General features: G+C 41.2%; 2 protein-coding genes and 1 long non-coding RNA gene across 3 annotated transcripts in view; all 3 read right to left on the bottom strand.

The window, feature by feature from the left end:
* The window catches only part of LOC115171197 (myoferlin-like), a 65,466-nt gene extending 61,745 nt beyond the window's left edge, over positions 1 to 3,721 (bottom strand). The window contains exons 1-3 of the mRNA XM_029727779.1: positions 3,322 to 3,721; positions 1,487 to 1,542; positions 1,100 to 1,191 (exon numbers count right to left, since the gene is read on the bottom strand). Coding sequence (XP_029583639.1) covers positions 1,100 to 1,191; positions 1,487 to 1,542; positions 3,322 to 3,409 — 236 coding nt within the window. The 5' untranslated portion in view covers positions 3,410 to 3,721. The remainder of the gene's footprint in view (positions 1 to 1,099; positions 1,192 to 1,486; positions 1,543 to 3,321) is intronic.
* A 10,672-nt stretch (positions 3,722 to 14,393) lies between these two features.
* LOC115170614 (G-protein coupled estrogen receptor 1) lies at positions 14,394 to 16,268 on the bottom strand. The gene has a single exon (XM_029726870.1). The coding sequence runs from the start codon at positions 15,920 to 15,922 to the stop codon at positions 14,816 to 14,818; it is 1,107 nt and encodes a 368-aa protein (XP_029582730.1). The 5' UTR covers positions 15,923 to 16,268; the 3' UTR covers positions 14,394 to 14,815.
* A 151-nt stretch (positions 16,269 to 16,419) lies between these two features.
* On the bottom strand, positions 16,420 to 24,101 carry LOC115171196 (uncharacterized). The gene is made up of 2 exons (XR_003871149.1): positions 23,991 to 24,101; positions 16,420 to 16,539 (listed from the first exon to the last, which is right to left on the bottom strand). It is a non-coding gene; the product is annotated as an uncharacterized LOC115171196 (long non-coding RNA).
* Positions 24,102 to 24,795: the final 694 nt, after the last annotated feature.

The raw sequence follows: 24,795 nt of genomic DNA, 5'->3' as shown, positions 1-24,795 counted from the left end.
AAATTATTCTGTGGAGCAGCGCACATCACTCTTTACATGTGACTCAAATCCGGTACGGACTTGTAGTCCAGAGGGAACCCCTTGTATGGGGACTGGAGACTCCATCCCGAAGTGGTGGCTCAAGTGTGGTGGAAAAATATGGACAAATGTCCATAGATCTCTACGCATGCGCAAAGATGCACACTGCCCGCTGTTTTTTGAACTAGCAAGCGGTGACGCTGCAATGCGGCATGTTGGGTTACCCCTCATACATTTATGAGGATTTACAACTAGATGTCACTGTGCCCTCGCTGACATATACGTTGCTGTGTTGGGGCCTCTGAGGGATGATTATGTCGAGACTATCTTGCTTCGGAGAGCACATGAGCGCTATGGGAGTTGACTATATGTGAGATACCCATATTTGAGATAACGAAAAAAGTACTTGAAAGAGCACTTGGGTAAGCACTTCTGCAGTCAGAGATCCATAATGTTCCTTAAGGTCAAATCTTAAGGTTACTTGCGTAACCCCTGTTCTCTGATAATATGATTGGGGTATCTCAATATGCATAAGGAGGAAAACATATTTTGATAATGAGCTAGAGTATGAGACTTGATGCATTATAATAAGTGGGGTTCCCCACTATTCGCCACACCTCCTGTCTGTTTACGACAGATGTTGTGTGATTGGAGCTTCCTTATGATCTCGCCCCAAAGGGCATGCCCCACTCATATTATCAGAGAACCCAGGGTTACGCAAGTAACCTGAAGATTTGACCTTAATGAACATTATGGATCTCCCTCCGCAGAAGTGCTTACTCTAGTTTTTTACAACTCAGTTTAAACTCGGCACTGGCCTCAGGGTTTGAACTTTCCCTTTAAGTCATTCTCTGTATACCCTGTGCTTAGCAGACACTGTATTGTAATGACCAGGTTCACATACTAATGGAGGGGCACTTTGACTGAGAAATGACAGAGGTCAAACTGAGTAAAACACTATGTCTCACCTCCTCCCTAACAGCACTTGCAGCGTCCGATTAGCAGGAGGTGTGTGTGCGTGATGTGTGTTCTCTCACAAAACTTTTGAGACATATACAGTAGCTACATGTCAGGTACGTACTTGTCTTTGCCGATAGTCTCATAGTCTTTCACAATCACGTCTATAAAGGAGGACGCATCCAATGGGGAGCCCTTTAGGTCGAACTCAAGCACCTGCAACCACAAATTCAGTTAGTTCATAAAAAACGCAACTTTGCCAATGTTAGTTAAATTATGAAACATGGGGGGGGTACAAATGCTTTAAATCAAAGGGGAAGTGTTCACAGTTATCATTCCTCTATCTAATAATAACTACTCCATGTCGAGTCATCAACAAAGAGTAAACACAGTGGACAAAATGTTAGCCTCATTCCCTAATCCACATAAAACTTTCCTCTCAATGCCTTTTTCAACATTCCCAGAGACTGCCAGAGAGAGGATGGATTGTAATGTAAATATTTATACTTACTTCATTCCACACGGGATTGAGTTCACTATCAATTGCTTTAGTTTTCTTCTTTTCACCTGTAGCGTTCACACAAAGTGGCAAGATTAAAACATGGAATATACGTTTTAATATGTATCCTGCATATAACTAGGCAAGTCAGTTAAAAACAAATTCTTATTTACAATGATGGCCGACACCGGCCAAACCCGGACAACGCTGAGCCAATTGTGCACCGCCCTACGGGACTCCCAATCACAGCCGGTTGTAATACAGCCTGGAATCAAACCAGGGTGTCTGAAGTGACACCTCAAGCATTGAGATGCAGTACCTTAGACAGCTGTGCCACTCGGGAGTATATGCATGGGTGGAATATATTTCTCTGGGTCCAATGCAGACGTTTTTATCTGAATATCAAATCATTTCTGGGTAACAATTATGTTACTGTGATTGTTTTTAATTAAATGGTCAAAAATAAACAAAAATAGCTTCTTTGCAAAAATGCTAAGTTCTCAAGCAATCATTTTGCTAGGACTGTTTAGGAGTGGTTTAAGTGGGGAGGGGAAAACTAGCTGTTATTGGCAGAGAGGTTTGTTTCTTATTGGTCTCTTAACTAATTTACTGCCTGGTGATGTCACCAGGTAGGCCAAAATTCTATCCCACCAAAACAGGCTGAAATTGTAGGCGTTCTTTTCAAACAGCTCTTACACTAAAAGGGCATTATCATCATTTTCACAATTTCAATTTCCAACCTCATAATGGAAATATATATAAAACACAGGTATATCATGTTTTTAACTGCACTGGGCCTTTAACATATACAGGTAGTTTTAAAATGAGTAATAACTACAACGTCCCTGGGGCTGTTAACATAGAGAGACAACTTACAGTGGCAACATATTGAACCATAAAAGTCGAATGTGCATCTTGGACTGACTCATGTCCTAAAATATCCATACAAAAATGAAGCACATTAACCCAGCTGCAGAGCTCTTCATGACAGGGGGAGAATGGATGATTCCAACCGTTTTTAAGGGAATGTGTTTTCCCTCTGTGTAACACAATATAGGCAACATTATTTAATGTGACTCATTGCCTTAAAGCAGGTAAAAAGAGGTTTGGGACACTCAGAACTAATGCACAGTACCATTGTTGTACCTTCAATGCAATTCATAGTAGTTTGTGCCCTTACATGTGTAACAGTGTAGGTTCCCGTCCCTCTCTTCGCCCCAGCGACCCTTGCACACATCAACAACTGACACCCACCGAAGCATCGTTACCCATCGCGCCACAAGAGCCACGGCCCTTGCAACGCAAGGGGAAACCCTACTTCAAGTCTCAGAGCGAGTGACGTCACCGATTGAAATGCTATTAGCGCGCACCACCGCTAACTAACTAGCCATTTCACATCGGTTACACATGCTCACAGTTAATGATGCAGTATCTCCACTTTGAATACAAAGAGCAACATGTTTGTGTTTATTGAACATGTTAAATGTTTGAGGACTACAAAATCCATCAGAATATCATCTTATTGTGGAATATTGCAGTTGTTGGTTCAAAGAATAAATGATAGACAGAAAATTGGTCGACTAACCCAGCATTGACAGCAAAGGGCAGAAAGGATAATGTGACTTTAAAATAAAGAGAACTATAAAGTAGCCTAACTAAAAAGTAGGCTACAACCTGAAAGCAACTCCGCATGTCTTCATCTTTGATTTATATTAGCCTACATTTGGAGAACGTCTTTGATCCAGATGTTTTGAACTTCTCAAGAATAGCCAACAATCATGGCATTGAAGCCAAAGAGAAAATGTAGGCTAAATGCCACAGCAAGAGGCAACAAAACAATAACTCACCTTTGAACACTACCGCTGCTATGGGATCTGGGTTTCCGAGTTTCTTTTTGGGGATGCCTTTGGCTGATTCCACTACGACGCGCAACATTATTACAGAGTTTTTAAAGTCTATAGTATAACTCCCTTATGAATCACAGCATGGTCCTCTACCAAGGCATCTCTTCACCAGCGGTCATTGTAACAGAGGAAATGCTCCCTTAGTTAGAGGAAGAGTGAAGTCCCGAATTATTTGGCTATTCACTGTATGAGTCAACAAGGAACAAAATATTATGGATGTGTGTTAAAAAGTATTCCATCACGTCGTGTAGGCTATAGTCAGAATCTGTTTCGTTACTAGCCATCCTACTTGTTACATCTACTTCTACTTCTTGTGATATTGTTATGAGTTTTACTATAGGCTACTCAAAAAGGCTACAATTCGTCATAGCCTACGTTGAGTGATTTGCATGCATCTGTAACAGCTTTTTACAGTCGATCGTGGTTCAAATGTAGTCTACACCGCAGCGCCACCCAGAGGTGATGGGGTTGAACAACGATACGTGTGGTACCTAAAATGACCGCGGCGATTTTCCTTTAAAAAAGGAGTCCCATGATCAACATTATCACAGCAAGAATACTACTGTTATTCCCCATACTTTTATTATTTCACATCTAAGTAAGTTTGCTGGTTTAATTAGGCTATTTGAAATCTGATATGCGAACTTGTGTCTTTGAAAAAAACGAAACAAAAAAAATGTCAACGAGGGCTTTGCATATTGGTAAGCATTTATGGACTGTGAGTGAGCTCCAAAAGAATTGGCACAGTGACACGTTTTACAGATAGTCGGATAGTCCTGAATGAATCGTGAATAATGATGAGTGAGAAAGTTACAAACACAGTTAAATATAGGTAAAATAAAAAATAAAAACAAAGAAATATCATACCCTCAGGACATGCTAACTTCTCACCGTTAGGATATTTGTGAGTCTGTAACTTTCTCACTCATCATTATTCACGATTCATTCAGGACTATCCGTAATCATGGTAGTAGCATCCACATTAATGCAGAAATGTTTAGAAACATATTCTATTCTTATTTAAAAGTGACCCCAAAATGACACAATCAGTTATTTACCATATATTTATATTGGGAATAAAATAATCTGTAATTACCAAAACAAACAGCAAATACATCCAACAAGTTTGTAGAGTCACAAGCTTGATTTAATCAATGGGGGACTATGTACAAAAAGTGCTGTCATTTCTAAACGGTTCACCCGACATGGATGAAAATACCCTCAAATTAAAGCTGCCAGTCTGGACTTTAACTCCATAGTTATTGTGTACTGGAGTACAGAGACGAAACAACAACAAGAAAGTGTCACAGTCCCAATACTTTTGGAGCTCACTGTAGTCTAAAAATGAGAATAGGCGATATTGAAATTCCCCTGCCTCAAGTATGCTGATTTCTCATTTTAGTATTGTGCACAAGGTACTAGGCAGAAACGGTGGGCATAATTGCAAAATATCTTGCCTATGTAGAATAGGATGATGGCAAGGTTTTGTAAATCAGCCTCAACCACCTGAATATTGATTTTCATTCGATTTTTCTCAAATGTGGGATACTTTGTAAAATGTCAAATGTCACGTGAACATATTCAAACCCCAGTATTTGGGAAAGATAGGTCAGGGTTGGCCAAACCCCTTGGAGAGCTACCTCTAGGCAGGACTTTTTACACTCCTATTATAATTTACATGTTGGTATTTACACTTATGGATAAGGAGAGACTGCAATCCATCCTATGGTTAGACCATTATTAGTAACATTTTCTAACCAAAAACCTATGCAAAAGCATACTCTAAATTCCATGCAGAAATAATCTCACAGTAACTTCAAACCAAGTCGTCAAGTTTTTAGTTTGTATTCAACTTTAAGAGAATCCTGAATACACCTGACCTGTAATTTGAACGAGGTAAGGTGACCTGACCTGAGCTTTAAAACATTTTTTTTTTCATAGGTGGGACCACCAATGGCATTCATGTTAGGAAGTCTCACTTCACACACGCACCCCCCACACACAAGCACACACAAAAAACACACCCCCACTGCACCAAACGAGCTAATTGAAGCGCGCCTACAGCCTACATCTTTGCTTCACGCAAAATTCGATCACGCAGAAATGAGAAAGCAAATGTGTGTCTGTTTTGTGAAAATCTGGGAATACTTGGCCAAGGAAACATTTCTTGTTGGTCTCAGGGAATGTAAAACAGTTAGTAAGGGAGACTTTGACAACCGGATTGAGTGATGTAGCAGCAGATATGTTAGATGAACAACTGATGAGCATGGAGAGCCTCACAAGTTTGATAAAATCACATTCTATATTTTCAGTTTAATAACCTTACATATATTTTCAAATACGGCTATTTATTTACTTTTGTAGCTTTTTGTCAGAAGCATGATTTTTTTAACTTTCCCATCAAGTTTAGCTGGAATTTAGACCGAAAGGATTTTACAAAAGTGATTGATTGACGGTATGACATTGGCCCTATCACCTTGCGCTGCGCAGAATATCAGATCTCAACAAGGATTGGAGAAGTGTTTATCATCATCAGTACCACATCTATATGATGCATATCTTGTCTAAAGAGCAACGGGACTGCAAACTGAGATCAGTATATAATGACGAGATGCCCATGTATGCTTCCTAACAATGGGAGTCATTGTCCCAAAGGCGGGAAAACAGGCGAAAAGCTTAGGTCGAAATAAGCACAAAGAAACGCGTTGGCCTTATTTTTTTACATATTTTGGCGATTGAAACCTCTTGCTTCGCCTCTTCCTCTCTGCTGAAAAGATACATTTGAATGCCTAACTAAAATACGTAATAAATCATATATTTTTGTAAATTAGTGGTGTTAGAATTTGTTTGATAAAATGCGGGACATGATTGTTTGGTTGCGGGACAAAGGACCAAAATGCAGGACTGTCCCGCACAATCCGGAACATATTGTCACCCTACTGTGGATTCGACTTTTACTCGACCCTTCTTCCTGACAGCTAAAGGCCCGATGCTTCTACTTTACGCGCCGTCTCTACTCTACTCCTAGAGAACAGGCTACTCTGAGGAAAGGTGCTTGTTTAATTAAGTGAGATCATTGCTGAATCAATGTCTGCAAGATCACAAATCACAGTATTGTACATATCAGAACCAAATATAATAGCATAGTAAAACTTACTGTAAGACAACAACAACAAAAAACTTAATTTCTAATGATATTTTAGAATGATTGCCTCAGCCTCATGGTTAGCTCTAAAACAGCAACACTTTCTCTCGGCCTCATCGAAAAATGTGTAAAATACAGTGGCAACCCGTCATTTGTTTTGCAAAAAAAAAACAATAATACATATATACAGTACCAGTCAAAAGTTTGGACAAACATACTAATTCAAGGGGGTTTCTTTACACCAGGCTATGTAAGGGCTATTTGACCAAGAAGGAAAGTGATGGAGTGCTGTATCAGATGACCTGGCCTCCACAATCACCCGACCTCAACCCAATTGAGATGGTGGGAGGCAGAGTGAAGGAAAAGCAGCCAACAACTGCTCAACATGTGTGGGAACTCCTTCAAGACTGTTGGAAAAGCATTCCAGGTGAAGCTGGTTGAGAGAATGCCAAGAGTTTGCAAAGCTGTCATCAAGGCAAAGGATGGCTACTTTGAAGAATATAAAATATATTTAGATTTGTTTAACACTTTTTTGGTTATTACATGATTCCATGTGTGTTATTTCATAGTTTTGATGTCTTCACTATTATTCTAAAATGTAGAAAATAGTAAAAAATAAAGAAATACGCTTGAATGAGTAGATGTGTCCAAACTTCTGACTGGTACTCTGCCATACCAAGCAAAAAGGCAGTAACTGCTCATATATATATTTTGTTGTTGCCTGTTTTGCATGTTATTTTGGCATTAATGTGTCACATATCAGTTTGCAAAAAATGTAACATTTATTTTATTGAGTTAATAAAGCCGCATACAAACATGGTCTCCTTTTTGCTTTCTTGAGTAAGGCAGCTCCAAAATGCAGGTGTTTCAGTCTAGCTCAGTGTTTTCTGTGGTGGAGGGGCAGCCAGCAGAAAATACAGTGCGTAGGGGTTGGTCATCTTCTCTAGTTGCGCCAGGATTGGCTCAGTGTTCTGTCACTCATGGGGACACTATGTCACTGCAAAATCTACAGGGAGAGGTAGAATGTTTAAGCCCCCTTGGGTGCTGCCATAGAGTTACATTAGAAGTGCCCATCCAAGAAGGCTCAAGGTCGGTGGCCACAGATAAAATAATGTCAAATCACGCTTTGATTGGACTGATCGTGTAAACATACTTTCCAAATGTTAGCTAGCAAGCTAGACAAGCAGTCATCATCATGAATCACGTCGACAATCTACTGGCAAATCCTTTTCAATCTTTGTCATATGAAAATAAATTATAGATAAAACGAATCGCTGTTCATCGGCTATTGCATTGGACATAAACATTACACAAGAATTAGAAAATTGCAAATTCAACAATGAGTGGTTTGGAAGGAATCAGTGGATAACTGGAATCAGTTATCTTGCCTATGTCCATCTTAGCTCGCTCATTAATGTACTCATCAAAATGATGGTTTGCCTATAATTCGCTCATCATTCCCTTATGCCATAGTTTGTACATCTCAATTGTCAGTAGAAACCACATTTATTTAAGAAAGTCAGTCATATCAGCTATGTTTTTTAAAAAGGCAGTAAATGAGTCTGAATGAACGGTTTCGCTGCCAGACAAGGCTCCGCTGATAGCCAGGTGTAGCAGAGGTAAGGGCTCACTCCATGGTGCTGAGAAGAAAGTTCTGCTGTTGGAACAACTTTATGTAGGCCCTAACAGTTTGTGGGCACCGTTTGTCATAATAGTGCAATTATCATTATTGTTATAGTGCAATTAATGTATTGTTTACTATTGTGTTGTGTTGTGTTGTGTTGTGTAGTGGCTTTGCTGGCATGCAACAACCCAAAAAAAGTTGAGTTTGCCCCACCAAGATATACATGCTAGAATGTCCCCTGGTAAAACATCATGAGAATACCTATACAGCTGCACATTTTTCTCTCTTCCCTTGCAGGGGGCCCCGCGAAATGGCGCTACGCCACTGATGATTGTGCGAATGGTCTCGTTTTTCTCTCTTGCGGCCACAACTCAACAGCACGCACAACTAGGCATTATGTGCTTTGATTGAAACTAAACACAGGTAGGATATGCTATAGTTGTTAACACCATCTGCTGTAATATTTGCTCACTTACTGTATGTGTAGGGCCTACGTTCAATTGTAATTTTGGAGAGGGAAACCTAATAAATGTAATTATTTTTGTAATTGCGCACTCATTGACCTACCCTAATGCTCTGTTTCAGATGACTGGGATGAATGCAGAAGCAGATTTCAAGAGCAGGACAAGACACCCTCTTTTTGACTGATGATTGGTATAAGGGCATGTACGTGATAGGCCTATCTGGCGTAAAGTACTTAGGCAAAAAAGTACTACTTAAGTAGTTTTTTATGGTATCTGTACTATTTATATTTTTGACAACTTTTAATTTTACTCCACTACATTCCTAAAGACAATATTTACTTTTTACTCCATACATTTTCCCTGACACCCAAAACCACTCGTTCAATTTTGAATGCTTAGCAGGACAGAGTTATGGTTCAATTCACGCACCTATCAATATAATGCTTTGTCATACCTTCTGCCTCTGATCTGGCGGACTCATTAAACACAAATACTGCGTTTGTAAATTATGTCTGAGTGTTGGAATTTGCCCCTGTCTGTCCGGAAAAAAAAGAAGAGAAAATCGTGCCGTCTGGTTTGCTTAATATGAGGATTTTGAAGTATAGCATTTACTTTTACTTTGTACTTTTACTCAAGTATGACAATGTTGTACTTTTTCCACCACTATACTATTTGTTGACGTTTACTCAAGTAGTATTTTACTGGAGGACTTTTACTTCAGTAATTTTTTATTAAGGTATCTTTAATTTTACACAAGTATGACAATTGAGTACTTTTTTCACCACTGCTGGATTATATAATTAGGATGGTCATAATGCTTCTTGATGGTGTCATAAAGTGTATTTTCTTAGTCCAAGTAAAGTGACACAGGATGGTCATAATTCTACTTGACAGTGTCAAAGTGCATTTTCTTAGTCCAAGTAAAGTGACGCTGGATGTTCTATTGATTGTAGTGTGTATGTGTCCGTGTGTGTGTGTGTATGTCGGTGTGTGTGTGTGTGTGTGTGTGTGTGTGTGTGTGTGTGCGTGCGTGCATGCATGCCATGCATGTTTGAGTGAGAGAAAGAGAGAGAGAGTATAGTGCTTGGTTAGTATACCACTAGAGGGCAGAGTAGTATTATCTGACTGTGCTTTATCCAGCGATTCATCACGTTGCATGATAAAGACAAATAGAACTGAAGATGGAGATGAAGCCCATATCCACCCTGCTCAACACTTCTCACTTATCAGTGGCTGCATACAGTACATACTCTTCTGATCTACCTCGGACATAGCCATAACCATATTTACTATATCCCCTGTCTGTCTGTCTGTCTGTCTGTCTGTCTGTCTGTCTGTCTGTCTGTCTGTCTGTCTGTCTGTCTGTCTGTCTGTCTGTCTGTCTGTCTGTCTGTCTGTCTGTCTGTCTGTCTGTCTGTCTGTCTGTCTGTCTGCATGTGTGCACGTATTGGTGTGTGTGCAGTTGTTGTAGCAGGTCAAATCTATACGTAGAGCAGGGGTGCTGCTAGGCAAGGGGGAGGAATGATGAAAACACATTAAGCTTTCACTCAGCTTCAGATAGAGTACATCAACTTCGTCACCACGTGCCCTCTTCATTTTATGTATGCTTGCTGTCTAAATTGAACTTGTCTCAAAATCAGCCAATCATTTGCTTGAATGCACGCTTGTGTATCTCAGCATACGTGCAAATATCATCCTTCGCCCTTTCTATTACCCAGAATGCAATCTTTCTTTTTCACCTCTCGTTTTTCTGTGAATAATTTTAATTTACAAATGCAATTATGAGTCAGATCCATTATTCATCTACCTAGCGCTACAGCGTGCATTGTCATACAATTATGCATGAGCCCTATCCAGTCTTAATTACTTTGACATGGCAGCAGCCTTCTCTCACTCCTTGGACTGGTCAGTGTTGAGGAGTAGTGAATTCCATGTAGTTCAATTTCTAATTTAAGTTTTCAAAGTAACTTTAGTTAAGTAAAATATATTTTTCTTAAGGTTGCTTTAGTGTAGCTTAACTTCTTGTGTGAAGTAATTGGTAGCTTGGTAAACTATATTTTCGGAGTAGTTTCCCAATACTGGCTGTGGTGCATGTTTCCCCTTTCTTCAATTTGCAATAGAATGTCAGGGTGTATTACTCTGGTCATCTTTAAAAGTCAAGTTATACTGCCCAAGCATGCTCAAGGGTCTAAGCAAACCTCATTCAAAGAGAAAAAATGCGGTAGATAAATCGAAGGAAAAGTCACACCATTTCTGCTTTCTATGACGTCAGTCACATCCAACTCTGATCCCTACTCAACAGACAGCTGCGCACACAGTCCCCTGTCAAACTCTTCTCACAGTCTATATTTCCCTGTGTGTGTGTGTCTGTGTACACCACACGTGTGCCGGACAGGTCCTGCTCTGCCTCACCACAGGGGGTGGGTGACCTGGGGTGCTTTTGGTTCCGTCCGTCTGCCCGCAGCTTCTGTATATTAATGAACTTTTCAGTCATCCTTGCGTAATCACTCACTTATCTTCCTGTCTTGGTCCCTTCTGTCGCCTTCCTTGATAGTCGCATCCTGAGGTCATTCTCACAGGGATCTTTATTTTATTTCTAAATCTCATACAAACATTGTATAGGCAGACATACCCAGCCCCGTTCTAGTATTTTTGAACATTCTGCTATATGTGGTTCACAAGTGTACACAGAGAGTATCTCCTGTATGTTCTCATGCACAAGCAATTTAACATGCTATTTCACCCAAAAGAGACGAGGTACACTCTGAAAGGATATGACGTGTTTTGTGTGAAAAGGACAGATCTTTGTATCATGTACCACAACAAGTTTGACATTTTCACGAAAGACCCCCTACAAACAATTATTCAAACAATGCTCTGAGCTGATTTCCCAGGCTGCCTGGATCATCACAGCTGGAAAAACAGTTTGTGGTTTGGGCTCATGCTTTTCCCAGACTACGCCAAGCCGCCATCTCCCGCTGTGCAGCTCCGTCCACAAATACAGCCCAGCCTTACCACAGCCACAGGCTGGCCATGGAGCCCTAACAACCATCCAGCCCAGCAGCACACTGTCCCATTCACACACAATGTAACTTACTGAACTCTCACTGGCATTACTGTAACAGACCCACTGGGAGGTTGTCTCAGCAACACCCACAGAAACAATCATTCAACCACAGGATATGACTACAGTACATGCAGGCCTGCCCTGTATCATCCTTGAAACCATTTTTCAATGGGAACCTATTTGCTCTCTGGAATGATACCGAAGTAGTTTTTTGTTTGTAGCTTTGAGAATATTAATCGCAAAATGTTGTTTAGGATAGAGGGTGCAATTCACAGTAATATGAGAGAGTAATAAAAAGACAGGTCACTTTTAGCCATGTTAGATTCAACCTGACGCATTAACTGTTTATTGCATTTGCTCTGGCTGACAATGATATACACAGAGGCTGTAAACTGGATTTATGTCAGATGATTTGGAGCCTCAATTAACAAGTTTATAGCACTGTCCAATGGGTTTTCTACTCCTCTTGTGTGGCTTAGTAGCCAGTATTTAGTTGCCTTGTAATTATTATTAATAGTTTGTTAATTACTACTCCTTATTTCTCCTTTGATAGTGTGTATTGTTAGTATTTATTACAAGGTAAGAAACAAGTTGATCATGATAGTCTATCTACTTCCAACTAGGAACCCAGCTTTTGATTCCCTGGCTTTTTTTAGCCAGGCACTCTAAAATAAAATCAATGTGCTATTGTATTCTTCAACAACGCACATGGGTTAGGCCATAAATGTTACAAAGTGGGGGCACCCAAATGAGCCACTGCCATCCTGTTTGTGTGGCCCGCCTGTTGCATAATCCTGAAGTACATAGCCTCAAATTGCCTATGACTAGCAATGGCAGTTACACGCTGTGCGTGTGTTTTGTTATTGCTAAACTACGAATCAAAGTTATTTCTCTACGAACCCTCACACTACTCTACCACCAAACACATATTCCAATGATGAGCTGAACTGGTTCCAAACATCGACATCTCAAATCTCGAGGTTATTGATGTGTACATGTTGGTGGAAAGGAAATGCCCTGGAAGTAACACCCAGACTATGCTATTATTGATATCTTGACTGAAAATAGTTTGCTTGTTTTGGATGGTTCACGTGTGGGAATTCAGGCGCACATAAAGGGCTTGTTGGCAGATTTTATAAGATATTTTATGTCTATAAAAATATACCATGCCTCTTCTGTTGTGGTTTCAGTAAGTAGGCCTATTAGTCAAACGATATCTGACACATGCACTAATCCATCATTTCCCCAGATTCAAATTAGAGATAGAATGGATTGTTACAGTTTGAGTAACCTAGGATCAATTCACAAACACAAACAAATAGCACAGAAACCTAACTGCTGGGAACTGCAATTACTGGAATCCATTGTATTTGTTTGTTTTTCTATTGGTTCCTTTTTACATTCATGGGAAATGGATACTTTTCTCAGAATGCACCGTAATGCACAGTAAGGATATCATACACAGTAATGACTTAGGCAATGGTCTTAGAGTTCAATAAGGGTTAACAGGGTCATGGCATAAACTTACAAAGACTGGTGTATTTCCGCAGAATTTTTGTGTTTATAGTGAATGAGAACAATAGTTGAGGCGAGCAGTTCTTTTGCCGGCTTCCTGTAATTGAGGAGATTTTTTCTAGCAAAACAGGAGCAGGTGCGACTCCTTACAGTAGCCTACTGTACATGCTCTCAACTGTAACAAGAACTAAAAGATCTGGTCTTTATTCAGCCTTATTTCACATACAGATTAGCAAGACAGAAAAGGATGTTTAAAAGGACGTTAATCCTTACTCTCATCCCTTACCCAAAATAGTATTTGGTAAGTAAACAAGCATTTGGTAAATAAGTCTGTCCCTGCTCACTGTAGTTTTAGAATGACTGAAACTGTTGGAGACTGAGAGTAAACACAAGAGATGATCGCAGCGCCTCTGTCGTTTTCACTGAGTAATGTGTTTACATATAGTCCCATCTCCTCCGCTCAGAGCAACACCTGCCTCCTTGTTTCTGCCTCAGGCAAACAGGAGTTGACAACTAGGGTCATAATACTGTGGATAACATCCGTCTTTAGAATGAGTATCGGTCTTGACTAGATATATTTAGCGTTCTTCAAATACTGAGGGCACTGGCACACAACTGTTTCTGTATGCTTGAGGAAAATGAACATTCATGTTTCCTTTGCTATCTACCCTGATTTGAAGAATATTTTTGTTAAAAATATTTCAAATGAATTCTGTAAACATAGGAGAAAATCAAAGGTAAAGAAGCTTTTTCTGACATCCGGGCGCATGCAGCAGGTCACCACCTACAATTTGTTTTCATATGTAGAAAAATGATTTGTTTAGATTTGTGGAAGGCATATCATGTCTTCCACTTCCACTTTTTGTAATACACTTAAGGTTGTCAGTACTAAGTCAGCAAAGAGCTTCTCAACAGCTTCCTAAAAAACAAACGCTTATTTTATTTATTTAAATAAAAGTGGTGTTAGTGGACAATTGCTTGCACAGGCAAACAAAGAAAAGGACATCTACTTACAATCCAGTGAATTGTCAGTACATAAAAACCGATCCGACAACAGCAGTCTTATGGGTTACTCAAACAGTTCTGAGCAGTATACAGTGTTACAATAACCACACTGGGGTCAAGGAGAAGCAAGTCACTGGTCCCTTTGATGTGTCTGTTTTAATTTGTTCCCTCACTGCCATTTCTCTGAGTAGATTGTTGCGGTTTCATGACAGGTATAGCTTTGTTACATTAGAATAATGACTTTGTCTTTTGATAAGTGAAGAGAAGACATTGAAAGAACACCAAACCTGGTATTTTCATAAATTTGCCTTCTCCATTTTCCAAATGTGTATTTGATAACCTGATCTCATTATTTATATCTAATGACATGTAGATACACAGTGTGTTCTCCACCCACGCTTACAGGAGACAAAATGGCTGCCTCATGGTTAGTTTCAGTTTTCCTCCATGGTATCTCTACCACTTATAAGAAGCTGAATTCTGGAAGCCTTGAGAGTGTCATGAAGACAATTCCCAGGATCCTGCTGGGTAGACACAGCAGCACATAGCTCTTCCTCCCCCCTGGACTTCTGTTACATCCTAACCTTTCATACAAAGATGTTGCTGATCCTGCAGCATCACACCTCCGACACCTCACTCCTCACAGGTATGTGTAAATCTAGGGTGTGGTGGCAGAAGCGGTAGAGCACGGACCAGCTGGCCTTCTGCTTGATGAAGAGTCTTAGCTTGTCCCTGAAGGTCTCCCCCAGGAAGCTGTAGATGATGGGGTTGAGGCAGCTGTTGGAGAAGGCGGCCAGGTTGACGATGTGGCCCGTCAACGGGTAGTCGTGCCACAGGTGGCCGCTGAAGGTGCTGCGCTGGGCCGGGTCGTCCGTGCCATGCAGCAGCTGGATGCTGATGAAGATGTTCTCAGGCAGCCAGCAGATGAAGAACACCAGCACCACCACCCCGATCATCCTCAGGGCCTTCTGTCTGCGAGGCCACAGGCCCCGGTGCTTCTGCGCCCGCATCAAGATACGCACAATCAGCGAGTAGCACAGGCCGATGACGGAGAAGGGCACCAGGAAGCCGATGGTCACCTCTAACCACTGGATCTCAAAGACATTGGCGAAGCAGAAGTGCACCTCGCCACGGTGCTGGGTCTGGACGATGGTGAAGGGGAGCAGCGTAGCCAGGATGGAGGCCATCCAGATGAGGCTGCAGCTGAGCTTGGCGTGCTGCATGGTCCTCAGAGGACTGCTGCTCATGGAGCTGGCCAGAGCCACGTAGCGGTCAAAGCTCATCCATGTCAGGAAAAAGATGCTGCTGTACATGTTGACCTGCAGGAATAAGGACATGAAGGTACACAGAACAGCGTACTCATAGTACTTCTCATTGAGGTTGAAGACCTCGATGAGGGAGTCTGCCACCAGGATGAGGTCTGCAACCGCCAGGTTGACAAAGTAGAGGTCTGGGATGGTCATCTTCTCCCTGTGGTTGAGGTTGACCACAAGGATGAGTATATTCCCAATGAAGCCGATGGGAAAGAGGAGGATGGTGTAGAGGCAGGAGAGGAAGAGGCCGATGGTGTAGAACTGGTAGGTGTCTGGGTTCTCAGACGCGTCCGTGACGTTGTAGTCGTATGAGGTGTTTAGTTGCTCCGTACCGTTGACATATACCTGAACCAGAGAGGTGGTCTGCACTTCCATACTGCCTGTGTCTTTGCTTTGAAGGTCCTGAATCATAGGTCATGTAGCCTACATACTTCAATCGTGTCAATGCCCGATTCTCTGTCTCAAATGGTTCTCTCATCTATGCTCCATTTGCATGCTGACAGAAGTCAGTTCTTATAAATATATAAATAGTTTAAGGGTTGTCTGACCCCATGTTGATATCAAGGTTTGCCTAGCAATAGATGACAGAGGGTACAGACACAGAGCAGCACCTCCATGTTTTGATATCACCCTTTCTTATTGGCAGAGGCTGCTAGGGCTTACATGATCCATGTGGTCCAACCTAAGGGCTTACATGATCCATGTGGTTCAACCTAAGGGCTTACATGATCCATGTGGTCCAACCTAAGGGCTTACATGATCCATGTGGTCCAACCTAAGGGCTTACATGATCCATGTGGTTCAACCTAAGGGCTTACATGATCCATGTGGTCCAACCTAAGGGCTTACATGATCCATGTGGTCCAACCTAAGGACCAACATGTACTTAGGGACTTTGCTTCTTTCTCTTTTTTTGAGCCGTTTGTTTTTCACACGTTCTGATTCCAGTGCTGGCTTGTCTCATCCAGTCCATGTGCATGTTTATTCACCCAACCTCAGCCTGTGACGCTATTGCTGTGACACCTGAGCTGTGGAGAAGACAGAAGAAGAAAGTCATTACATGAAAGAAGGATTAGGTGCTCAGCAGCCTTTGGTCAAATGACATATGTCTGATTGTCTGTCTAGTGACTGAGCACATATCAAACTCCAAAGGACCAGAGGTTTCATCTCAGGTAAAATGATTTACTGGTATCGAACTGTATACACAGCAATCAATCATATATGATGGTTGAACTCAAAAGTTTGTCTCTACTAATTCCGAGATGAGACGAAGTTCGTTGGTGGTTACCAAAGGACATTAAAATGCACATTCTCAGGCTTAAACAGATTCATTGAAAACCAGCTGCTTTGAAATCTTCAGCCAATCCTAGCTCAGTCTATCATCCTGCTCCAGACTTAATTTTTATTAATTGGTGGGATGGTGGGAAAATAGATTTCGAGCTAATTAACATTGAACAAAACCATTCTAAATCTGATGTTTTGGCTAGAGCAGGGCACATGCTTTCTATACACGTAAGAGACAGCCCTTATTATATTCTTGATAAGCAAATATCATTAATCTGTGAGACGATATGTTTATATTCCTAAACAGTGACGCAGTAAAGACATTTCATAAATCAATGTTCAATCAATGTTTTATTCACTTAACCTTTACTTAACTAGGCAAGTCAGTTAAGAACAAATTCTTATTTACAATGACGGCCTACCAAAAGGCAAAAGGCCTCCTGTGGGGACAGGAGCTGGGATTAAAAATAAAAATTAATTAAATAAAAATATAGGACAAAACACATCACGACAAGAGAGACAACACAACACTACATAAAGAGAGACCTAAGACAACAACATAGCATGGCAGCAACACATGACAAAACAGCATGGTAGCAACACAACATGACAACATCACGGTAGCAACAAAACATGGCAGCAGCACAACATGGTACAGAAGCAGCACAAAACAGGGTACAAACACTCTTGGGCACAGACAACAGCACAAAGGGAACGAAAGTAGAGACAACAATACATCACGCAAAGCAGCCACAACTGTCAGTAAGAGTGTCCATGATTGAGTCTTTGAATGAAGAGATTGAGATAAAACTGTCCAGTTTGAGTGTTTGTTGCAGCTCGTTCCAGTCACTGTTTTTTCTTCACTTTACATTTGCTTAATTTTATTATTGATAATAGATCATGTACAGTAATTTATTTAGAGTCACAAAGCTATTAGATCAATCTCAAATCAAAATCAAATTTTATTAGTCACATGCACCGAATACAAAAACTTACAGTGAAATGCTTACTTACGAGCCCCTAACCAACAATACAGTTAAAATGTAAAAAATAAACATTATCGAATAAGAATAAGAAATAAAAGGAACAAGTCATTAAAGAGCAGCAGTAAAATAACAATAGCGAGACTATATACAGGGGGGGTACAGGTACAGAGTCAATGTGCGGGGGCACCGGTTAGTTAAGGTAATTGAGATAATACGTACATGTAGGTAGAGTTATTAAAGTGACTATGCATAGATTATAACAACAGAGAGTAGCAGCGGTGTAAAGGGGGGGGGACAAATTAAAATAGTCTTGGTAGCCATTTAATTAGACGTTCAGGAGTCTTATGGCTTGGGGGTAAAAGCTGTTTAGAAGCGTCTTGGACCTAGACTTGGTGCTCCGGTACCGCTTGCCGTGCAGTAGCAGAGAGAACAGTTTATGACTAGGGTGGCTGGAGTCTTTGACAATATTTAGGGCCTTCCTCTGACACCGCCTGGTATAGAGGTCCTGAATGGCAAGAAGCTTTGCCCCAGTGATGTACTGGGCCTTACGCACTACCCTCTGTAGTGCCTTGCGGTCGGAGGACGAGCAGTTGCCATACCAAGCAGTGATGCAACCAGTCAGGATGCTCTCGATGGTGCAGCTGTAGAACCTTTTGAGGATCTGAGGACCCATGCCAAATCTTTTCTGTCTCCTGAGGGGGAATAGGTTTTGTCGTGCCCTCTTCACAACTGTCTTGGTGTGCTTGGACCATGTTAGTTTGTTGGTGATGTGGACACCAAGGAACTTGAAGCTCTCAACCTGCTCCACTACAGCCCCGTCGATGAGAATGGGGGCGTGCTCAGTCCTCTTTTTCCTGTAGTCCACAATCATCTCTTTTGTCTTGATCAAGTTGAGGGAGAGGTTGTTTTCCTGGCAGCCTGTCAGGAAGTCCAGGATCCAGTTGCAGAGGGAGGTGTTCAGTCCCAGTGTCCTTAGCTTATTGAGGAGCTTTGAGGGCACTATGGTGTTGAACGCTGAGCTGTAGTCAATGAATAGCATTCTCACATAGGTGTTCCATTTGTTCAGGTGGGAAAGGGCAGTGTGGAGTGCAATAGAGATTGCATCATCTGTGGATCTGTTGGTGCGATATGCAAATTGGAGTGGGTCTAGGGTTTTTGGGATAATGGTGTTGATGTGAGCCATGACCAGCCTTTCAAAGCATTTCATGGCTACAGACGTGAGTGCTATGGGTAGTAATTTAGGCAGGCTACCTTAGTGTTCTTGGGCACAGGGACTATGGTGGTCTGCTTAAAACATGTTGGTATTACAGACTCGGACAGGGAGAGGTGGAAAACGCTCGCAGTACACGTCCTGGTAATCCGTCTGGCCCTGTGGCCTTGTGAATGTTGACCTGTTTAAAGGTCTTACCCACACCGGCTGCGGAGAGCGTGATCACACAGTCTTCCGGAACAGCTGGTGCTCTCATGCATGTTTCAGTGATATTTGCCTCGAAGTGAGCATAGAAGCAGTTTAGCTCGTCTGGTAGGCTCATGTCAATGGGCAGTTCTCGGCTGTGCTTCCCTTTGTAGTCTTTAATGGTTTGTAAGCCATGCCACATCCGAGGAGCTTCAGAGCCGGTGTAGGACGATTTGATCTTAGTCCTGCTTTGAGGCTTTGCTTGTTTGATGGCTGGTCGGAGGGCATAGCGGGATTTATTATAAGCTTCTGGGTTAGAGTCCCGCTCCTTGAAAGTGACAGCTCTAGCCTTTAGATCAGTGCAGATTTTGCCTGTATTCCATGGCTTCTGGTTGGGGTATGTACTAGAGGTCGACCAATTGGGATTTTTCAACGCCGATACCGATACCGATTATTGGAGGGCCAAAAAAAACCGATACTGATTTAATCGGCCGATTTTTATTTATTTATTTATTTGTAATAATGACAATTATAACAATACTGAATGAAAACTTATTTTAACTTAATATAATAATATAATACATAAATACTATCGATTTAGCCTCAAATAATGAAACATGTTCAATTTGGTTTAAATAATGCAAAAACAAAGTGTTGGAGAAGAAAGTAAAAGTGCAATATGTTTAATTTCCTTGCTCAGAACATGAGAACATATGAAAGCTGGTGGTTCCTTTTCACATGAGTCTTCAATATTCCCAGGTAAGAAGTTTCAGGTTGTAGTTATTATAGGAATTATAGGACTATTTCTCTCTATACGATTTGTATTTCATATACCTTTGACTATTGGATGTTCTTATAGGCACTTTAGTATTGCCAGTGTAACAGTATAGCTTCCGTCCCTCTCCTCGCTCCTACCTGGGCTTGAACCAGAAACACATCGACAACAGCCACCCTCGAAGCAGCGTTACCCATGTAACACCCCGCTAACTAGCTAGCCATTTCACATCGGTTACACCAGCCTAATCTTGGGGGTTGAAGTCATAAACTGTGCAATGCTTGAAGAATTGCGAAGAGCAGTCAGACTGCTCTATCAAATATCAAATCATAGACTTAATTATAACATAATAGCACACAGAAATACGAGCCTTTGGTCATTAATATGGTCGAATCCGGAAACGATCATTTCGAAAACAAAACGTTTATTATTTCAGTGAAATACGGAACCGTTCCGTATTTTATCTAACGGGTGGCATCCCTAAGTCTAAATATTCCTGTTACATTGCACAACCTTCAATGTTATGTCATATTTATGTACAATTCTGGCAAATTAATTACGGCCTTTGTTAGGAATAAATGAACTTCACACAGTTCGCAATGAGCCAGGCGGCCCAAACTGATGTATATACCCTGACTGCTTGCACGGAACGCAAGAGAAGTGACAACATCACATCCCTAGTTATAAGAAATTCATGTTAGCAGGCAATATTAACTAAATATGCAGGTTTAAAAATATATACTTGTGTATTGATTTTAAAGAAAGGCATTGATGTTTATGGTTAGGTACATTGGTGCAACGACAGTGCTTTTTTTGCAAATGCGCTTGTTAAATCATCACCCGTTTGTCGAAATAGGCTGTGATTCGATGAGAAATTAACAGGCACCACATCGATTATATGCAACGCAGGACACGTTAGATAACTACACATGGTTGATGATATTACTAGTTTAACTACTGATTATGTTAAGATTGATCGTTTTTTATAAGATAAGTTTAATGCTAGCTAGCAACTTACCTTGGCTTCTTGCTGCCCTCACGTAACAGGTAGTCAGCCTGCCACGCAGGCTCCTCGTGGAGTGCAATGTAAGGCAGGTGGTTAGAGCGTTGGACTAGTAACCGGAAGGTTGCAAAAACGAATCCCCGAGGTGACAAGGTAAAAATCTGTTGTTCTGCCTCTGAACAAGGCAGTTAACCCCAGTTCCTAGGCCGTCATTGAAAATAAGAATGTGTTTTTAATCTGACTTGCCTCGTTAAATAAAGGTATAAAATTATAATTTAAAAAAATTATAAAATCGGCAAATCGGTGTCCAAAAATACCGATTACCTATTGTTATAAAAACATGAAATCGGCCGTAATTAATCGGCCATTCTGATTAATCGGTCGACCTCTAGTATGTATGTATGGTCACTGTGGGGACAACGTCATCGATACACTTATTGATGAAGCCAATGACTGATGTGGTGTACTCATCAATGCCATCGGAGGAATCCCAGAGCATATTCCAGTCTGTGCTAGCAAAACAGTCCTGCAGCTTGGCATATGCCTCATCTGACCACATTTTTATTGATCGAATCACTGGTGCTTCCTGCTTTAATTTTAGCTTGTAAGCAGGAATCAGGAGGATAGAATTATGGTCAGATTTGCCAAATGGAGGGCGAGGGAGAGCTTTGTATCAGTCTCTATGTGTGGAGTAAAGATGGTACAGAGTTTTTATCCCTCTGGTTGCACATTTAAGATGCTGATAGAAATTTGGTAGGACCGATTTAAGTTTCCTGCATTAAGTCCCCGGTCACTAGGAAAGCCACCTCTGGGTGAGCGTTTTCCTGTTTGCTTATGGCAGAATACAGCTCATTGAGTGCGGTCTTAGTGCCAGCCTCAGTCTTTGGTGGTATGTAGACAGCTACGAAAAATACAGATGAAAACTCTCTAGGTAGATAGTGTGGTCTACAGCTTGACATGAGATACTCTACCTCAGGCAAGCAAAACCTTGAGACCTCCTTAGATATCGTGCACCAGCTGTTACTAACAAAAATACAACATTAATCTAACCCTGACTGTTTTGCACATTATCCCAATTTTCATTTCTCCACGTTGGTCTTAGCTAAACAATAGTCTAAGCTACACTGTAAAGGAAAACTAACTGATATGGTAATTTGGGGATATTATCAACAGGAAAATACCATGAAACTTTTTACTGCAGCATATTGTAAATTATGGTGCATTGTGAGAAAATGATGTAGGAGGGGAAAGAATTGCTGTATTTCGAATGGTACTGTAATCCATCCCTGTACTGTATTTTTTGGAGCGCCAAAACCTTTTAACCACTTCTAGGTGCATGGTATTGTTGTTTCTGGCTCATTAAAATATTTTGACGCGTGCCTTGTAATATTTGTTCCACCTATTAGTAAGAATGCTGTACCAATTTAACCAGTATGTGGTGTGTGCAATATGAAATACAGTAACTTACATGATTCTTTTCTGCCTGTAACTTACTGTTCAATTCACAGCAACCCCTTTACAGTGTAAATAATATCATGACACTTCCCGTTGCCTGTTTTCCGTCAGTGCAGAGGGAACCTTGACCTTTAGCATGCGTTCACACTCAGACCCTCAGTCTTTTCATTTGCAAAAAAAGAAAACCTCTGCCATATTAATGCTGCCTCCTCTCCCCTGAGTGCCGGCTTTCACAGCCATACCTTAGCCATGAAGCATGTATGCACAGGACATTTTTTAAAACGGGATAAATGAGACACAGGGATCTCATCTCACAGGGAGAATAGCCTCTGAGCCATCTGAGAAACATCCAGGAAGCCTTGCTAACCCAACCATGCAGTATATTACCATTATCCTTTGGCAAACAAACGTTGACTGTCTGTTTTGACTTCCAGCAGAATGAAGGATTTGACACTTAGAGCAATACATCATCTAATGTTTCCACAATGCAGCCTCAAACTGCTGTGATGGTTTTGGAACATATTGTCAATGAAATGGCACTGGCAGTCCTAGGAGGCAGATAAGTGTAGAAAGACATGCCAGCCCACTTAGATTAGACATGGGGACTGTATTTTGATATGGACCAAGATGGATGGCTGATCAGGAATCAACAGGACCCACATTAGGAAAGCTAAGATTAATATAATTCCCTTATAAAGGCAGTTGTATAATTCAAAGATAAACATACTGGTACATTTTATTTGACCCTTTATGTCGTTTAGTACAGTCATACATGAAAACTCCTGTTACCAGGAAGACTTTTATAGCCTGAGGCAGAATGATGTGAGGCATTCTATCTGTATTAATTGGCTTGATATGTAATTTGTTTATCCTCCATCTGCACTGTCTGGTGACCCCATTTTGCATTATTATACAGCTTTTGTCATAACACCCCATTTATAAGCCAGCTAAAAAGCTTAAGCACCAGGCAAAAAGCTCCCGCAATGGCCCTATTGCAATCAAGCTGGGCATCTATCTCTAGAAACTAAGGAGGGGTTATGTTGTTGTGGACAGAAGAAGAGATGCATGGTGCTAGTGAGACATGAGCCTTGACAGCTCCCTGTCTCTCTAGGAAAACAGGATGTCAATCTACCAGTTCAGACATGTAGGTTAGTGTGAAAAAATGAAGAGCGGATAACACATTATACATCACAAATCACTTTCTGTTCACTGGGCATGAAGGTACAAATGGTCCATCAACCCCAAAAGCAACAGACATCTTATCCGCACCAGGCTACACATGTTCATTTTCTTTTCTAGAATGGACTCTTGAACGTCCCCATTTTTTACACAATCTTAAATCTGAAAATAACAACTTGAACTGTCTCATTCGTAACACCATTGAAGTGAAATGAAATCTGTTAATGAGCAGAGGAAAAACCCCATTCATCTCTGGTCCTGATCTATTGAAACCTCCCATCCAATTCAAGTTTGTACCTTCTCCTTCTAATATCTGAGACTATTTATTTTCTTCAACTCTGTAATAGTTATAAAACAGCTACAATATCACACAGGGATGGAGAGCAGAGAAAACCACTTACTTTTCCGTGGTGGGCTTGTTGTCCATCCAGTGTGAAGCTCCAGTGCAGAAGTCAGTGGAGTGTCACCGATTTCTAATCCCCATGTCCAGCTAAGGCTGCACTCACTGCCTGCGCCACCTGCTGTTCACCCCAACCCAGGGAGAGAGGGAGAGAGAGAGAGAGGAGCCAGAAGAAGAGGAGGAGAGAGCGCTCAAGCAAACGCGGGAGCTGATCACTAGACCTCCTCCCTCATGAAACTTGCTTTGTTTGTGACCATGCTTGTTTCCTCACTCATCTACCCCCTCCTCCTCCTCTCCCCTCCTCCCTCACACCTCTCTCCCTGAACCCTACCTGAATTGCTCAAAGCATTCAGGCGTTCAGGTTTCGTGACCTAATTATTAACCCAGCGAGGTGTGTGGATGCTATGGGATCTTCTAAAGGTTCCAGATGTAACTTGGCCCAGGTCTCTATGTACATAGTCTATAGACAGTAGCCTGAGGAAATAACCTCATCTGTAGAATCCATCTAGTCTGAGCAAGGAAAACACAGCGCTGTACACATCCCGTCAGAGAATACAGTATACCGTTTGTATAAGGTCATAGTCATACATCACTATACTGTATATACTTTATAGGCATATACCTCATTCCTCTTAGTTATGCCTCTCAAAGGAGTTTGCATTGACATCCTGTTCACAGCAGATCTGTTTAATGTTTCCATTGCATAGTGAACATATTTCACTAGTTTCGAAAAGCACTGAAAAACATTTGGCATAGGACCGCCTAACTGGGTCCAACTGGAGGGAATCTGGCATGAGTGGCTTTAA

This window comes from Salmo trutta, chromosome 32 (assembly GCF_901001165.1).
Source record: "Salmo trutta chromosome 32, fSalTru1.1, whole genome shotgun sequence".
NCBI lineage: Eukaryota > Metazoa > Chordata > Actinopteri > Salmoniformes > Salmonidae > Salmo > Salmo trutta.
The sequence above is the reverse complement of the archived record's forward strand: the minus strand, read 5'-3'. Positions and strand labels throughout refer to the sequence as shown.

What these genes read in the sequence shown, in the direction of transcription:
- LOC115170614 (XM_029726870.1), bottom strand. Translation starts at nt 15,922, where the DNA reads ATGATTCAGGACCTTCAAAGCAAAGACACAGGCAGTATGGAAGTGCAG.